The sequence below is a fragment of the Macaca thibetana genome, chromosome 10 (assembly GCF_024542745.1).
Source record: "Macaca thibetana thibetana isolate TM-01 chromosome 10, ASM2454274v1, whole genome shotgun sequence".
NCBI classification, from domain to species: domain Eukaryota; kingdom Metazoa; phylum Chordata; class Mammalia; order Primates; family Cercopithecidae; genus Macaca; species Macaca thibetana.
In genome coordinates, this window is record NC_065587.1 from 373,597 (window position 1) to 392,387 (window position 18,791).

At 50.4% G+C, this 18,791-nt stretch overlaps 1 protein-coding gene across 18 annotated transcripts in view; it reads right to left on the reverse strand.

The window, feature by feature from the left end:
- Nucleotides 1-18,791, reverse strand: part of PPP6R2 (protein phosphatase 6 regulatory subunit 2) — a 100,511-nt gene that overhangs the window by 13,010 nt on the left and 68,710 nt on the right. For 13 of the 18 annotated variants that reach the window (XM_050745743.1, XM_050745738.1, XM_050745736.1 and 10 more), the window contains 5 exons: nucleotides 17,703-17,768; nucleotides 14,923-15,035; nucleotides 14,389-14,505; nucleotides 9,669-9,795; nucleotides 8,241-8,393 (listed from right to left, as the gene is read on the reverse strand). In XM_050745743.1, coding sequence (XP_050601700.1) covers nucleotides 8,241-8,393; nucleotides 9,669-9,795; nucleotides 14,389-14,505; nucleotides 14,923-15,035; nucleotides 17,703-17,768 — 576 coding nt within the window. The remainder of the gene's footprint in view (nucleotides 1-8,240; nucleotides 8,394-9,668; nucleotides 9,796-14,388; nucleotides 14,506-14,922; nucleotides 15,036-17,702; nucleotides 17,769-18,791) is intronic. The other 5 variants (XM_050745739.1, XM_050745737.1, XM_050745735.1 and 2 more) reach the window with 1 other exon arrangement.

Below are 18,791 nucleotides of genomic sequence, written 5' to 3' on the forward strand. Positions count from 1 at the left end.
AGAACATTTTCTAATTCATTCTGTGAGGACAGCATTACCCCGATGCCAAAGCCAGACAAGGACACTACAAGAAAAGAAAACTACAAACCAATATTCCGTATGAACATGGATGCAAAATACCAGCAAACCCAACTTAGCATCTTATCAAAAGAATTACAGGCCGGGCGCGGTGGCTCAAGCCTGTAATCCCAGCACTTCGGGAGGCCGAGACGGGCGGATCACGAGATCAGGAGATCGAGACCAGCCTGGCCAATATGGTGAAACCCCGTCTCTACTAAAAAATACAAAAAACTAGCCGGGCGAGGTGGCGGGCGCCTGTAGTCCCAGCTACTCCGGAGGCTGAGGCAGGAGAACGGTGTAAACCTGGGAGGCGGAGCTTGCAGTGAGCCGAGATCCGGCCACTGCTCTCCAGCCTGGGCGACAATGAGACTCCGTCTCAAAAACAAAACAAAACAAAACAAAACAAACAAACAAACAAAAAATTATATACCAGGATAAAGTGGGATTTGCTCCTCAAATGCAAAGATGGATCCACATATGAATATCAATCGATATACGACATTAACAGGGTAAAGGACAGAAGCCAAATGATACCTCAACTCATACAAACAAAATCTGATAAAATTCCACATACGGCCGGGTGCGGTGGCTCACGCCTGTAATCCCAGCACTTTGGGAAGCTGAGGAGGGTGGATCACCTGAGGTGAGGAGTTCAAGACCAGCCTGGCCAACGTGGTGACACCCGTCTTTACTGAAAATACAAAAATTAGCCGGGCGTGGTGGTGGGCACCTGTAATCTCAGCTACTCAGGAGGCTGAAGCAGGAGAATCGCTTGAGCCCAGGAGGCAGAGGCTGCAGTGAGCCGAGATCACGCCACCACACTCCAGCCTGGGCAACAGGAGTGAAACTCTGTCTCAAAAAAAAAAAAAAAAAAATCAACGTACTTTCTTGATCAAACACTCAAACTAGAAATAGAAGGAAACATCTTCAGTATGATAAAGGAATAGAAGGAAACATCTTCAGTATGATAAAGGAATAGAAGGAACCATCTTCAGTATGATAAAGGAATAGAAGGAAACATCTTCATTATGATAAAGGAATAGAAGGAAACATCTTCAGTATGATAAAGGAATAGAAGGAACCATCTTCAGTATGATAAAGGAATAGAAGGAACCATCTTCAGTATGATAAAGGAATAGAAGGAACTATCTTCAGTATGATAAAGGCACCTATGAGAAGCTCACAGCTGACAACACATTCAATACTGAAGGACTGAAAACTTCTCTAAGATCAGGAGCAAGGCAAGGATGCCCCCTCTCACCGCTTCTATTCAATCTTCTCTTAGAAGTCTTAGCCAGAGCAATTAGGCAAGAAATAGAAAGAAAAGGCATCCAAATGGTAAAGGCAAAAGTAAAATTATCTTTGTTCCCAAATGACATGATTTTTTTTTAGCAAGGGTTTTGCTCTGTTGTCCTGGCTGAAGTGCACACAGTGGCGTGATCTTGGCTCTGCAGCCCTGACCTCCCAGACTCAAGCGATCCTCCCTCTTCAGTCTCCTGAATAGCTGGGACTACAGATCTGTGCCACCACACCTGCCTAATTTTTATTCCCATTTATTCTGTAGAGACAAGGTCTCACTATGTTGCCCAGGCTGGTCTTAAACTCCTGGGTTCAAGCAATCCTCCCATCTAGGCCTCCCAAAGTGCTGGGATTACAGACGTGAGCCACCACACCCGGCCTGATATGATCTTACACACAGAAAATTCTAAATATTCCACATAAATTGCTAAAGATAATAAACAAATTCAGCAAAGTTCTAGGATACAAAATTGACACACAAAAAAGCAGTTGCATTTCCATACACTAGCACTGAATAATCCAAAAAGGAAGGTAAGAAAACAATTTTATATATGATAGCATCCAAAAGAATTAAGTCAAGGAGATAAAAGATCCGTATACTGCAAACTACAAAACACTGCTACAAGAATTTAAAGACCTAGGCCGGACACGGTAGCTCATGCCTGTAATCCCAGCACTTTGGCAGGCCAAGGCAGGTGGATCACAAGGTCAGGAGATCAAGACCATCCTGGCTAACACGGTGAAACCCCATCTCTACTAAAAATACAAAAAATTAGCCGGGCGTGGTGGGGGGCGCCTGTAGTCCCAGCTACTCGGGAGGCTGAGGCAAGAGCCTTGTTTGAACCCAGGAGGCGGAGGTTGCGATGAGTCGAGATTGCACCACTGCACTCCAGTCTGGGCAACAGAGTGAGATTCTGTCTCAAAAATATAAATAAATAAATAGGAAGACATCTGTGTTCATGGATTGAAGACTTAATATTGTTAAGAAGACAGTATTACCCAAAGTGATCTATGAATTCAATGCAATCCCTCCCAAAATCTCAACAGTATTTTTGCAAAAATCGAAAAACCCATCCCCAAATTCATACAGAATCTCAAGGGACGACTTTGAATAGCCAAAACAATCTTGAAAAAGAACAAAGTTGGAAAACTCACACTTATGACTTACTACAAAGCTACAGTCACCAAAATAGTGGGGCACTGGCATAAGGACAGACATATAAAACAACAAAATAGAACAGAGAGTCCGGAAAGAAACCACTGCACACACGGCCAGCTGTTTTTTTTTTTGTTTGTTTTTTTGAGACGGAGTCTCGCTCTGTTGCCCAGGCTGGATGGAGTGCAGTGGCGCGATCTCAGCTCACTGCAAGCTCCACCTCCCGGGTTCATGCCATTCTCCTGCCTCAGCCTCCCGAGTAGCTGGGACTACAGGCGCCCATCACCACGTCTGGCTACTTTTTTTGTATTTTTAGTAGAGATGAGGTTTCATGGTAAACTACCATGTTACAGGATGGTTTCGATCGCCCGACCTCATGATCCACCTGCCTCAGCCTCCCAAAGTACTGGGATTACAGGCGTGAGCCACCGCGCCCGGCCAGCCAGCTGGTTTTTTAACAATTAGGCCAAGACCATTCATGGGAGAAAGGACAGTGTTTCTTTTTTTTTGAAACGGAATCTTACTCTGTCACCCAGGCTGGAGTGCAGTGGCGCAATCTCGGCTCACTGAAACCTCCGCCTCCCGGGTTCAAGTGATTCTCCTGCCTTAGCCTCCCAAGTAGTTGGGATTACAGGCGCCGCCACCACGCCTGGCTAATTTTTATATTTTTTGTAGAGACGGAGTTGTGCCATGTTGGCCAGACTGGTCACGAACTCCTGACCTCAGGTGATCTGCCTGCCTTGGCCTCCCAAAGTGCTGAGATTATAGGCGTGAGCCACCGTGCCTGGCCTAGGACCGTCTTCAACAAGTGCTGGGAAAACTCGATAACCCCATGTAAAAGAATGAAGCTGGACCCTTATCTTACACCAGATACAAAAATTAATTCAAAATGGATCAAAGACCTAAACATCAGAGAGAAAACATAAAACTTTTCGAAGGAAGCACAGAAGAAAAGTTTCATGATACTGATTTGGAAATGACTTTTTTGGATATGACACCGAAAGCACAGGCAACAAAGAAAAAAAAGAAAATTGCATTTCACCAAAATTTAAAACTTGTGTGTCAAAGGAGTAAAGGCAGGGGGCTGGTGGCTCACGCCTATTAATTCCAGCACTCTGTAAGTCAGGAGTTCAAAAACAGCCTGATCAACACAGTGGGGCCCCATCTCCACAAAAAATATATAAATTAGCTGGATGTGGTGACGCACACCTGCAGTTCCAGCTACGCAGGAGGCTGAGGTGGGAGGGTCACTTGAACCCAAGAGTTCAGGGTTACAGGGAGCTACGATCACTGTACCGCAAGACCCTATGTCTAAAAAATTTTTTTATGTAAAAAGATAACCCAAAGAAAATATTTGGGTATATCTGATAAAGGATTAATATCCAGGATATGTAAAGAACTTCTAAAACAAACAAACAAAAAAAACAACTCAATTCAAAAATGGTCAAAGGAAGGTTGAATAGACATTTCTCCAACAAAGCTATTCACATGGCCAACGAGCAGGAGAAGATGTTCAACATCACTCATCACACGGAGACACCGTTCCACATGCACATCAGATGACGAGCATCAGCCACATGGAGACACCGCTCCACACGCACCACACGGAGACACCGCTCCACACGCACCACACGGAGACACCGCTCCACACGCACCACACGGAGACACCGCTCCACACGCACATCAGATGACGAGCATCAGCCACACGGACACACCATTTCACATCCACATCAGATGACCATCATGAGAAGGAAGACAAGTGTCGGCGGGATGAGGGTGAGGATGTGGAGAAAGGGGAGCCTTTGCTGACAGGAGGATAAAATGGTGCAGCCACTGTGGAAAGGTCTGGCCTCAAAAATTAACCATGGAACTGTCACATGACCTGGCCTCGTAGGTATTTATCCAAAAGAACTGAAAGGAAGGACTCAAACACGTATTTGCACACCCACATACACAGCAGCCTTATTCTCAACAGCCAAGGCTGGAAGCGACCCAGCTGTCCACCGATGGATGCACGGACAGAACGTGGGCCCCACACAGTAATTATTCAACCTTAAAAACGAAGGAAATTTGGACATACACTACAGTACTGAATGAGCTTTGGGCACATAATGCTAAGCGAAATCAGTCAGTCACAAAAAGATAATACTTTACGATTCCACTCATAAACTGTACCTAGAACAGCCAAAGCCAGATACTTCACGATTCCACTCATAAACTGTACCTAGAACAGCCAAAGTCAGATACTTCACGATTCCACTCATAAACTGTACCTAGAACAGCCAAAGCCAGATACTTCACGATTCCACTCATAAACTGTACCTAGAACAGCCAAAGTCAGATACTTCACGATTCCACTCATAAACTGTACCTAGAACAGCCAAAGTCAGATACTTCACGATTCCACTCATAAACTGTACCTAGAACAGCCAAAGTCAGATACTTCACGATTCCACTCATAAACTGTACCTAGAACAGCCAAAGTCAGATACTTCACGATTCCACTCATAAACTGTACCTAGAACAGCCAAAGCCAGATACTTCACGATTCCACTCATAAACTGTACCTAGAACAGCCAAAGTCAGATACTTCACGATTCCACTCATAAACTGTACCTAGAACAGCCAAAGCCAGATACTTCACGATTCCACTCATAAACTGTACCTAGAACAGCCAAAGTCAGATACTTCACGATTCCACTCATAAACTGTACCTAGAACAGCCAAAGTCAGATACTTCACGATTCCACTCATAAACTGTACCTAGAACAGCCAAAGTCAGATACTTCACGATTCCACTCATAAACTGTACCTAGAACAGCCAAAGTCAGATACTTCACGATTCCACTCATAAACTGTACCTAGAACAGCCAAAGCCAGATACTTCACGATTCCACTCATAAACTGTACCTAGAACAGCCAAAGTCAGATACTTCACGATTCCACTCATAAACTGTACCTAGAACAGCCAAAGTCAGATACTTCACGATTCCACTCATAAACTGTACCTAGAACAGCCAAAGTCAGATACTTCACGATTCCACTCATAAACTGTACCTAGAACAGCCCAAAGTCAGATGCTTCACGATTCCACTCATAAACTGTACCTAGAACAGCCAAAGTCAGATACTTCACGATTCCACTCATAAACTGTACCTAGAACAGCCAAAGTCAGATACTTCACGATTCCACTCATAAACTGTACCTAGAACAGCCAAAGTCAGATACTTCACGATTCCACTCATAAACTGTACCTAGAACAGCCAAAGTCAGATCAGATGCTTCACGATTCCACTCATAAACTGTACCTAGAACAGCCAAAGTCAGATGCTTCACGATTCCACTCATAAACTGTACCTAGAACAGCCAAAGTCAGATGCTTCACGATTCCACTCATAAACTGTACCTAGAACAGCCAAAGTCAGATACTTCACGATTCCACTCATAAACTGTACCTAGAACAGCCAAAGTCAGATACTTCACGATTCCACTCATAAACTGTACCTAGAACAGCCAAAGCCAGATACTTCACGATTCCACTCATAAACTGTACCTAGAACAGCCAAAGTCAGATACTTCACGATTCCACTCATAAACTGTACCTAGAACAGCCAAAGTCAGATACTTCACGATTCCACTCATAAACTGTACCTAGAACAGCCAAAGTCAGATACTTCACGATTCCACTCATAAACTGTACCTAGAACAGCCAAAGCCAGATACTTCACGATTCCACTCATAAACTGTACCTAGAACAGCCAAAGTCAGATACTTCACGATTCCACTCATAAACTGTACCTAGAACAGCCAAAGTCAGATACTTCACGATTCCACTCATAAACTGTACCTAGAACAGCCAAAGCCAGATACTTCACGATTCCACTCAAACTGTACCTAGAACAGCCAAAGTCAGATACTTCACGATTCCACTCATAAACTGTACCTAGAACAGCCAAAGCCAGATACTTCACGATTCCACTCATAAACTGTACCTAGAACAGCCAAAGTCAGATACTTCACGATTCCACTCAAACTGTACCTAGAACAGCCAAAGTCAGATACTTCACGATTCCACTCATAAACTGTACCTAGAACAGCCAAAGTCAGATACTTCACGATTCCACTCAAACTGTACCTAGAACAGCCAAAGTCAGATACTTCACGATTCCACTCATAAACTGTACCTAGAACAGCCAAAGTCAGATACTTCACGATTCCACTCAAACTGTACCTAGAACAGCCAAAGTCAGATACTTCACGATTCCACTCATAAACTGTACCTAGAACAGCCAAAGTCAGATACTTCACGATTCCACTCATAAACTGTACCTAGAATAGTCAAGTCAGAGACAAAGAGAAAGGTGGTTTGCCAGAGGCTGTGGAGAGGGAGAATGAATGGGGAGTTAGTGTTTAACAGAGAGAGAGTTTCTGTTTGGAAAAATGAAAAACTTCTAGATATGGATAATGGCAATGGCTGTACAAGATGGTGAATGCACTGAGTTACACACCTTAAAATAATTAAAACAGCCAAGTTCATGTTATGATATTTTACCACAGTAAATATAAAAGACAGGAAGAAAGTGGAAGAGAGAATTATTTTAAAGAGGGAGAAGGGACCGGGCACAGTGGCTCACGCCTGTAATCCCAGCACTTTGGGAGGCCAAGGCGGGTGGATCATGAGGTCAGGAGTTTGAGACCATCCTGGCTAACATGGTGAAACCCTGTCTCTACCAAAAATACAAAAAAAATTAGCTGGGCGTGGTGGCGCGTGCCTGTAATCCCAGCTAGTCGGGAGGCTGAGGCAGGAAAATCGCTTGAACCCAGGAGGCAGAGATTGCAGTGAGCCGAGGTCGCGCCACTGCACTCCAGACTGGCGGTAGAGCAAGACTGTGTCAAAAAAAAAAAAGAAGAGGGAAAAGGAAAGTAGGTCTTTTGTAATTGCTTCCCTGAAGCAGCCTGGGATCTCACAGCCAAAGCAGTGCCCCAGAACTTCTACATGCTGACAGAACTTCTGAGCCAGACAGCACTTCCAGCCCAGTTCTGAGACCGGCTCATCCTGGGACTAAGATTGCAGGGAGATTCCAGCAGAGCCCCAGAGCCAGGCAGAAGAGGGGAGGCTGTGTCTGCCAACAGGACCCACTAGGGCAGTGCCCCTCGCCCTCAGGGGAGCAGCCCTGTGCTCTCTGCAGAGGAGCCTGCTGCCCACAGCCAGGGCTGCTCACTGGCACTGCCCACCAGCACCGCCTGCCCTTTCCTCTCCCCAGACACCTGGAGCATCATGCAGGCCGTCTGCAGGATGGAGAAGCACTGCCCGCTGGCTTTGACAAAAACTGCCAGGTTGACCTTCTATTGTGGAAGACGGAAGCTTCTCTTTTAGCACATTTTATACTTAATAACCACCGTGTAAGTTCTACGTTGTTCAGTCAGAACATGACAAAGGAGGTAGACATGTCACTCCATTCCGTCAAACAGGGCTAGAAATCCGCCTTCTGCTTTCAGGGCAATTCTACAGTAGACTTGTCACTTCCCGTGAGCCTGCAGCTGAGACACGCCTCACTGTTGCTCTGTGCCCCACCAGAGACCTGTGGTCCAGCCTTGGGACTGGCACCTCCCCTTGGCAGAGCTTTGTCCAAATGCTGGGGCCCCACTCTGCGGCTCCCGACAAGTCCACAGGCCAGGCCCGGCACGCTCACAGACACGCAGCGGGGCTGAGGGGCCCACTTACCAGCAGTAAGTCCATGGTGTTGAGCCGGCAGAGCTCCTGGTTGATGCTGGGTGTGTTTGTGTGCAGCAGTGCTGCCATGAGGCGGGCGCCATGCAGACGGGCATTCCCCAGGGGCTCCTCCAGCACACCAATGGTGGTCAGGATCGCTTTCTTCTGCAAACACAGAAGGTACCACCCAGTTAGGCCCTGTGAGCAATGAGGCCACTGCTGGAGTCTCTGGGCTCATGCCGGGACCCCGCCCAGGGCGGTGAGGTGCATGGCGGGGGTCCACGACGGGACCCCGCCCAGGGCGGTGAGGTGCATGGCGGGGGTCCACGCCGGGACCCCGCCCAGGGCGGTGAGGTGCATGGCGGGGGTCCACGCCGGGACCCAGCCTAGGGTGGTGAGGTGCATGGCGGGGGTCCACGCCGGGACCCAGCCTAGGGTGGTGAGGTGCATGGCGGGGGTTCCTCAGGGAGGGCTGTCTGCCAGAAGAAATGAAGGGATCAGTGGGGTGAAGAGGCTGCTGCTCCCCTCAGGGCCTCAGAAGAGTGCTCCCAGGATGGCTCACGGGCACTCCAGTCTGAGCCTGTGGGGCCAGAGAGCCGTGCACCTCAGCGGGTGAGATGTCCAAGATGGGGCCAGCGGCACCAGTCTGAGGTCAGAGCCCTTGGCATGATGCCTCACTGAGGATGCCCAGTGGGGCTGCCTCTGCAGACACAACCTCAGAACACCAAGTTAACAAGTGTCCCATGAACACACTTTGGGGAGACGGACGGAAATGCCTCCTCAGATGGGCCGCAGGTCTTTTCTGATCCCCTACACTCAGCATAATGCATCTGCCTTCTCTTCACTGAAGGCTCCAGGCTGACAAAACAGAATCCCAGCCCCCACAGGGCTCGCTAGGGGGGCAGGTGGATCTTACCAAGGTGGCGAGTGAGAGGAACTGAGCTGTAGGTCAGGAGGGCGCTACGCAGCGCGGGGTGGGGGGCGTTGTGTCTGGGGAGGGTGAGACGGGATGGGCAGTCGCCTGGCTGGCAGTCTGAGCCAGGAGGAGCCTTTGTGTGCTTCACCCTCCTCAACATGACCCACGCACTGCCCAGTGCTGCTGAGCGGGGCAAGGGGCCTCCCCTGCCACCCCCGGTCCCCTCTCTCAGGAGCCCAGCATCCCTTAGCTAGGTGCCCCCAACTTGGAGGCCAGGCCTGTGGTGACCTCCAGGTCAGCTGCAGAGGCAGAGAAGAGCACTTGCAGATCTGGGAGAGCAGTCCTGAAAATGTGTTTTGGCACCTACCCGGTGCTTCTCAAGTGGGGGGGTGGGAACGGCTGTCTTAGAACACATTCACTCCACACTCTGCTTCCTATGGGACAGGCTGTGGGTTCTCCTCCCTGCAAATCAACCTCCCCTGCGAGGCCTCCAAAGGCACTCAGCAGTCGCCACGGCCATTTACCTTGGGGGGGTTGAGCAGGAGCTGGTGGAAGTCCTTCAGCCGAGGCTCGATGCCGTGTAGTACACTGCTGCTGACAGTGTATGACCTTTCCAGTCCCTGAGAAAAGGAGTCCACCAAGCCCTCTGTCCTGTGGATGAGGAAAGCAGATGGAGACCGGGGACACCAGGGCCCTGTCCAACCTCACCAGCAACTCAGTGCATCCTCTTCTTCCAGAAGGAGACCTCTTTAACTTCCCAAAAATAAATCCTAGAGGACTGCAGCTACCCAAGGTCTCCACACGTGATCTGGTGACTGGTACAGATAGAAGAGAAAGGCACTAAAGACCTTCAGGAAGATGATTGCTTGTGACATCCGAGAACATGGAGAAAGGGCAAGTGACACAGGACTCACTGCCCCCAGCACCGGTGGGGTGCTGCTCTGTCCTCCTGCTTTGAAAACCTTCACTGCTATCCCTGTATCTTTCACAATGTTCCTGTGTGGACCTTCTTTTTTTAACTTTTAGCCGGAGTCTCACTTGGTCACCCAGGCTGGAGTGCAATGATGCGATCTCAGTTCACTGCAACCTCCACCTCTTGGGTTCAAGTGATTCTCCTGCCTCAGCCTCCCGAGTAGCTGGGACTACAGGCATGGACCACCACAGGCATGGACCACCACACCCGGATAATTTTTGTATTTTTAGTAGAGACAGGATTTCGCCATGTTGGCCAGGCTGGTCTCAATCACCTGACCTCAGGTGATCGCCCGCCTTGCCTCCCAAAGTGCTGGGATTACAAGTGTGAGCCACCATGCCCAGCCCCTGTGGTGTTTTCAAGCAAGTCTGAGATATTTATTTAAACACTCTTTCCAGTTGTAAAAATAATACATAATCATATATTTTTTAAAGTAATAAGCAAAAGAATTTCAAAAATCAGAGAGCGAGGTGCAGTGGCTCACACCTATAATCCCAGCACTTTGCAAGGGACAGGCAGGAGGATGGCTTGAGCTCAGGACTCTGAGGCCGCACTGAGATATGGTTGTGGCACCGCACTCCCACCTGGGGGACAGAGCAAGACACCGTCTGAAAATCAGCAGCAGCAGCAGCACAAGAATCAAAGAGAAACAGCTGGCTTCTCTCTGTTTTCCTGATTTTTACACAGTCCCCTCCATCACATGTAGGGTTGAGCCTGGGCCTCAGAAGTGGCTCAGCTTTCCTGGATTTATGAAGATTAAAATATCAATATTCCACTTGCCTAACTAGAGAAAAACGACAACATTTTAACACTATTTTTGGTTAATAAGCTAACAAATAAATATTAGTACAAGAGAGACAGAGACAGTCCTAACAACCTCACTACCAAGGTTAAGTCAATTTCTTGTCATTTTCTTATTGTTCCTTTTTCTTTCACTTTAAAAAAGCACAGGCTATCAGTGTTGGGGGCTGAATTACGTTCTCCCCAGAATGCGGAAATAAGGGAGCTACAGTCACCTTGGGAGAGTTAGACATCGTCGCGTGTGATGGAATGGAGACGACGGAAATGTCCTGGAGATATCAGGTTCCCGCTGGCATGTGGGGAACCTGAATCCACAGATGGGGTTCAAGGGCCAGGGGCAGGCCAGGAGGGGAAATGCCCAGAGAACACTGATACGGCCCTTTCGAGACATACACTATAGGATCTCCTGGGCATCTGGCAGGCCAACCACACCCCCCTGTCCCAATGCCTCCCTCACAGACTCTCCACTCAACTGTCTTTCCATTTGCGCCTGATGGGCGTCCTGCTCGGAGTTTCAACTGCTTGAAAGGCTTTGGCACTGCCCAGCCTTCTGTGACCTGAGGGCCTTCTAGGCCACACTGTGATCCAGAGAAACAGTTTCAAACACTTCCTGAAATTTCTACCTGGGGTCAGAGAAGGGTCTCCAGCACCTATATCCTCAAACCAATTCAACTTTCACCTGAACTCACTTCTGCTGCTGACTCCTCTGTCTCTGCCTATTCACTGTCGTGCCTCAACAGGCCTCCAACAGCTGCAACTGAGGATAGCGGTGTGGGCTCACAGCAAAGGAGCTCCTCCGAGCAAGCTCCACTCTCCTCTGCCACATATTGCCCCATGCTTGTGTCCACACTGGGACCCCCTCACTGCCTCATCCCAGGTGGTCTCTGCCAGATGCGGCCTCTCAGGGAAAACGTGCCTGACTGCGAGGCTCCACCCACCAGCCCCATGTGGGTCCCTTCTTGTGAGCCCTGAGGCACAGGGTGCATGTCTACGGCACTCGCCACTCTGCATCACCCTGGCTGTCCACACACTGGCCTCCTGTGCCAGATGGGAGCAATTAAAGGGAAGGGGCTGTGTCTCAGTTCTCTGACTCCTTGGGCCTGTGTTAGTGCACAGTGGGTACAGAAATGACACCTGATGAACGAGAAAGTGCAACGGAGGACAGTCGCCTGGGAACCAAGTGCTAATGCCACAGCCCCACCCTGTGAGGGCCAGTGTCTGCCTGGGAGATAAACACATGTATATATAACTGTGCGTCGCGGTGGAAACCCTGCCACACACACACACACACACACACAGGAGCTGTGGAAACCCTGCCCCACACACACGCACACACAGGAGCTGTGGAAACCCTGCCCCACACACACACACACACACACACAGGAGCTGTGGAAACCCTGCCACACACACACACACACAGGAGCTGTGGAAACCCTGACACACACACACACACACACGCACACACAGGAGCTGTGGAAACCCTGCCACACACACACACACACGCACACACAGGAGCTGTGGAAACCCTGCCACACACACACACACACGCACACACAGGAGCTGTGGAAACCCTGCCACCACACACACACACGCACACACAGGAGCTGTGGAAACCCTGCCACACACACACACACACACACACACACAGGAGCTGCGGAAACCCTGCCACACACACACACGCACACACACACACAGGAGCTGTGGAAACCCTGCCACACACACACACGCGCACACACAGGAGCTGTGGAAACCCTGCCACACACACACACACACACACACACAGGAGCTGTGGAAACCCTGCCACACACACACACACACACACACAGGAGCTGTGGAAACCCTGCCACACACACACACACACACACGCACACACAGGAGCTGTGGAAACCCTGCCCCCCACACACACACACGCACACACAGGAGCTGTGGAAACCCTGCCCCCCCCCCCCCCCACACACAGGAGCTGTGGAAACCCTGCCACACACACACACACACACACAGGAGCTGTGGAAACCCTGCCACACACACACACACGCACACACAGGAGCTGTGGAAACCCTGCCACACACACACACACACACACACAGGAGCTGTGGAAACCCTGCCACACACACACACACACACACACACAGGAGCTGTGGAAACCCTGCCACACACACACACGCACACACACACAGGAGCTGTGGAAACCCTGCCCCACACACACACACACACACACACACACAGGAGCTGTGGAAACCCTGCCACACACACACACACACACACACAGGAGCTGTGGAAACCCTGCCACACACACACACACACACACACAGGAGCTGTGGAAACCCTGCCACACACACACACACACACACACACAGGAGCTGTGGAAACCCTGCCACACACACACACACACACACACACACACACAGGAGCTGTGGAAACCCTGCCACACACACACACACGCACACACACAGGAGCTGTGGAAACCCTGCCACACACACACACACACACACAGGAGCTGTGGAAACCCTGCCACACACACACACACGCACACACAGGAGCTGTGGAAACCCTGCCACACACACACACGCGCACACACACAGGAGCTGTGGAAACCCTGCCACACACACACACGCACACACACACACACACAGGAGCTGTGGAAACCCTGCCACACACACACACGCACACACACAGGAGCTGTGGAAACCCTGCCACACACACACACACACACAGGAGCTGTGGAAACCCTGCCACACACACACACACGCACACACAGGAGCTGTAGAAACCCTGCCCCACACACACACACGCACACACACACACAGGAGCTGTGGAAACCCTGCCACACACACACACACACACAGGAGCTGTGGAAACCCTGCCACACACACACACACACAGGAGCTGTGGAAACCCTGCCACACACACACACACACACACAGGAGCTGTGGAAACCCTGCCACATACACACACACACGCGCACACACAGGAGCTGTGGAAACCCTGCCACACACACACACGCGCACACAGGAGCTGTGGAAACCCTGCCACATACACACACACACGCGCACACACAGGAGCTGTGGAAACCCTGCCACACACACACACACACGCACACACAGGAGCTGTGGAAACCCTGCCACACACACACGCACACACACACACACAGGAGCTGTGGGGACTTGTCACAACAGTCCTCAGGGAAAACCTGCCAACCACACCTGCTCCACACATGTCGACACCTGCATCGCCAACTAGTCACAACGAGCAGCTTCAGGCTGGAGAGGAAGCACCAGTGATGATGAGGGTCCAAAGGGACTTGGCCGCAGCCATAAAGTCAAGCCTTCAACAAGGGAAATCTATCTGTGTTATTACTTGCATAATCAAAAATTAAAAACACAAATGACATAATCCAGACTGCTCATGTGGGCTGCCAGTCACTGAAGCACCAAGTTCAGCTCCATACGATTTCTCCTCATGAGACTCACCCAACCCGCCTGGTTTCCAGCAAGGTGAGTAACACCTGAGTCCCGCTAACGAGGCAACTCTCCGTCCGGTCTCCATCAAACATGTTCTTCAGAAGCTGCTCCACACAGTCCTGCCTGCTGGACACACACAGAGGTCACTGCCTGGCAGATCAGACACACACACAAGAGACACACACAGAGGTCACTCACTGCCTGGCAGAGCAGACACACACACAAAGGATGCAAGGATGCTCCTTGCTCCCCGTGGAGGACCCCAGCAAAACCCTAAACCTGCTCAGGCTCAAGGCCAGGCGCCAGGGTTCTCAGGACACTCCTGCTGCTGCTGGCCCACTCTCTAGACCCGCCAGGTGGCTCCTCTGGAGACCCCTCCCTCTGGAAATAGGCCCCCAGTTAACACGGGCTCTGAACCTGGGGTTCATTCGAATGTGAATCAGAGGAGGTGGCAGCATGTCCTGGTGCTCAGAGCGAGGCTCAGCGATGTCCCCATGACCCAGAAAGGGAGGCCCACCAGCACCACGGCCCACCAGCACTCACGACTCCAGCGCTGTGAGGAGGGGGTCTGGCTCCAGAGCCTCTTGCAGCTGACTGCCCTGGTCTCTGCCCAGCCTAACTATGTCACAGAGAGTCTGAGAAGCATTTGACTGCCTCTGAAAAGACAAGGGAAACACAGAGCCCCTCAGTGTGGAGAAGAAACAGCAGGACCAGCCCTGGCAGGCACACAGGGCACGAGTCCTGCTGCTTCTCTGGCAGATGCTAGACTTCTGTTGTTATTCAATACCATTGTGATGTTAAATTCTTTCTTTTTTTTTTTTAAAAGATGTGGGACTTTTGCCTGGGTCTAATGGCTCTGGCCTGTAATCCCAGCACTTTGGGAGGCCGAGGCGGGCGGATCATCAGGTCAGGAGATCAAGACCATCCTGGCTAACACAGTGAAACGCCATCTCTACTAAAAATACAAAAAATTAGCCGGGCATGGTGGCAGGCGCCTGTAGTCCCAGCTACTTGGGAGGTTGAGGCAGGAGAATAGCGTGAACCCGGGAGGTGGAGCCTGCAGTGAGCCGAGATCGCGCCACTGCACTCCAGCCTGGGCAACAGAGCGAGACTCCGTCTCCAAAAAAAAAAAAGGATGTGGGACTTTCTCTAAACCAGTTTTCTACAAAGATTCCAGACAACAGCTTCATTTCAAAGAAGCTCGAGTATGCCTTTTCTGTTGTCAAAATGTAGATCTGGTTAGATTTTTCTTTTTTTAAAGCTGCATTGAACTATCTTTAGGAATTCAAAACAGGGCTAATAATGGTCAGATATGCAATGCAGATACTGGGCTATACCTGTGATCCACGTTTTGAAATATACTGAATATGTGGCCATGTTATTGATACTGTATTTTAAATGTGGTAATAAGTAGCTGCTGTTATTCAGAATGAGTCCTGTAAGCTGATGAAAATAGGGAAGTTGCTACCAAGAAAACAGAGGACTCAACTTTTCTAGGGAAACATTAACACACAATCCCTGATGGGAACCTGCCCCTGCTGACAATGCCGGGGTTGTTCTCTAGGGAAGACAAATGTGATTCAGAGAGAAACAACCCGACTCGTTGCAGCATTGGCTCACATGCTGTGGGAAGACGGAGGGGCAAACACTCACAGGAGTGTTTTAGGGAGAAAAGAAAGCAGCCAGATTAGCCCTGAGCTCTGCCTTTGGGACCCAGGACAGGCCATCAGTCCACAACACCCACATGCATGGGTGGACTCTGGTTCTCAGGCAGGGTGGCCTCCTCGCTTCCTACAGACGCCAGTGTGGCCTCTCCCATTTGTCTGATCAGCCCTGTGGGCTGACAGAGAACGAAGCAGGGTGATTGGCCAGGCAGCGGTGAAGGCCTCAGACACGAGTCAGCACCACTGTTTTCCAATTTGCCAAGGACGCGTGGTTGTATGTATAGATAGATACGTGTAATGCTAGGAAAAGGTCTGCTGGGATGTACCCCAAACTCTGAACAGGCATCACCACAGGGAGCCCCATTGTCACCTTAGGTGCTTCCAGGGTGGGTGGCTTCTAGGGGGCCCCTAACAATCCCCTCCTGGAGTTCATGCCCCTATAGCCCCCATCTCTTTTAGTGTGGGCTGGACCCAGCCACCCAGCTCTAAAGAGCCAAATACAGTAAGAGTGAGGGGAAAGCTCAGCTCCACGTCGTGTGCTGCCCTGTGGAGAGGCCCACGTGGTACAATGACGAGGGTGGCCTCGGCCCACAGCCCTGAGGAACTGTATGCTGCCAACCCATCTGTGACCATGGAGCTGGCCTCTACCCCAGGGGAGCTCTGAGATGACTGCACTTTGTGAGAGAATGAGCAGAAGAGCCACTAAGCCACATTCAGATGCCTGATCCACAGAAGCTGATACTGCTACAGGTAAAAATACTTGCCATAAGCAACTACGTTTCAGGGTAATTTGCTATTCAGTCGCAGACGACCAATACAATTCTATTAGAATTGTTCTTTTGTTTGTTTGTTGAGACAGAATCTCGCTGTCGCCCAGGCTGGAGTGCAGCCGTGCGATCTCGACTCACTACAAGCTCCCCTTCCCGGGTTCGAGTGATTCTCGTGCCTCAGCCTCCTGAGTGGCTGGGATTATAGGCACCCTCCACCACGCCTGGCTAATTTTTAGTAGAGACAGGGTTTCGCCATGTTGGCCAGGCTGGTCTCAAAACTCATCACCTCAAGTGATCAGCCTGCCTCAGCCTCCCAAAGTGCTGGAATTACAGGCATGAGCCACCGCGCCTGTCCTAGAATTGTTTTTATCATACACATATATTATTTTTCAGCTAAGGAAAAAAAGCCTAGGCCAGGCATGGTGGCTCACTCCTGTAACCACGGCACTTTAGGAGGCTGAGGTAGGAGGATCACTTGAGGCCAGGTGTTTGAGAACAGCCTGAGCAATGTAGTGAGACCTCCTCTCTATTTAAACAACAAGAAAACAGCCTAGAGGCCAGGTGTGGTGGCTTACCTGCCTGGGTGAGCAGGAGAATCGCTTGAACCCGAGAGGCGGAGGCTGCAGTGAGCCAAGATCGCCTCATTGCACTCTAGCCTGGGCAACAAGAGCGAAACTCCACCTCAAAAAACAAAAAACAAAAAAAACCAAAAAAAAAAAACAGCCTAGAAGTCAGTGCTTGATTAAAGAGAGAAAAGTACCCAACAGATCCTCATCTTAGGAAAGGGATGACTTGCCCCTCCCTCACTCCCTTGGCCGGCAGCAGTAGATGGCCCAGCAGCCACAGGCCTGGGCTAGCATGCACGAAGCTTGGTAAGCAGCACACTCACATCTTCATCCTGGCTCGGGTGGATCAACTCCACAAGCCTCTGGATGACTTTCTCTTCATTCAGCCACTGAAAGAGAAAAAGAGGCCTTTCAGTGTCGCTGCTCACGTCTAAGTAAACAGCAGGAACCTTTCCCCTTCAGCGCAGCACTGCACCCGTTTTCTAGAATAGACTCTGCCTGACACGTCCCAGACCCAGAAAGAACACAAATAACACAAAATGACTGAGTTTTGGGAGGTCCTGGAAGTAGTTGAAAAGATAATAAGGGGTGACCACCATGCCTCTGCCCTAACGGTGCACATGTAAGCTCTGTCTTCAGGATTTCTCTCTAAGGACCAGGGTGCAAATGAGCCACACGGGCCACAGCTCAGGAACCTGCTGGATGCTGAAGCCAGAGAAGCCTCAGCTGTTCCCTGCAGCACTGGGGCCTTCCCAGGATGAGGAAGAGTAAATCCACCCTGGCGAGGCCACAGGAACACTGTGGGGTCAAGCTCATGGGCAACGGGGGCCCAGTGTGAGTGTCGGGGTCCGGCAGGTCTGGGCCACATCTGGCTCCCACACCGCACTGCTGTGCCCTGTGCCTAAATTCCTTATCCCAGAATGGGATGACCTGTCCCCACGTGGCTACTTTGTGAAGTGAATCAAGTAAAGCAGCTAAAAGGCTGCCTGATGTACAGTTCTGCAGGCTTCCCACTAACGGCTATGACCACAGCTAGTACTGATCCTGTGTCCACTGTGCAAAGGTGGGTGACGGTCAGTCATTCCCTGCGTCCACTGCGCAAAGGTGGGTGACGGTCGGTCATGCCCAGTGAGAAGCTGCTCCCTGAGGAAGCATTACTAACCTCAGAGTGACAGTGACCACCTGGATGAGTCCAGATTCTAGGAGCTGGGAAACAGGGAGAGGGCCTCACAGTTTACTCTATTTTATTTATTTATTTTTTTTTGAGACAGAGTCTCGCTCTGTCACCCAGGCTGGAGTGCAGTGGTGCGATCTCGGCTCACTGCAAGCTCCGCCTCCCAGGTTCACACCATTCTCCTGCCTCAGCCTCCCGAGTAGCTGGGACTACAGGGGCCGCCACCACACCTGGCTAT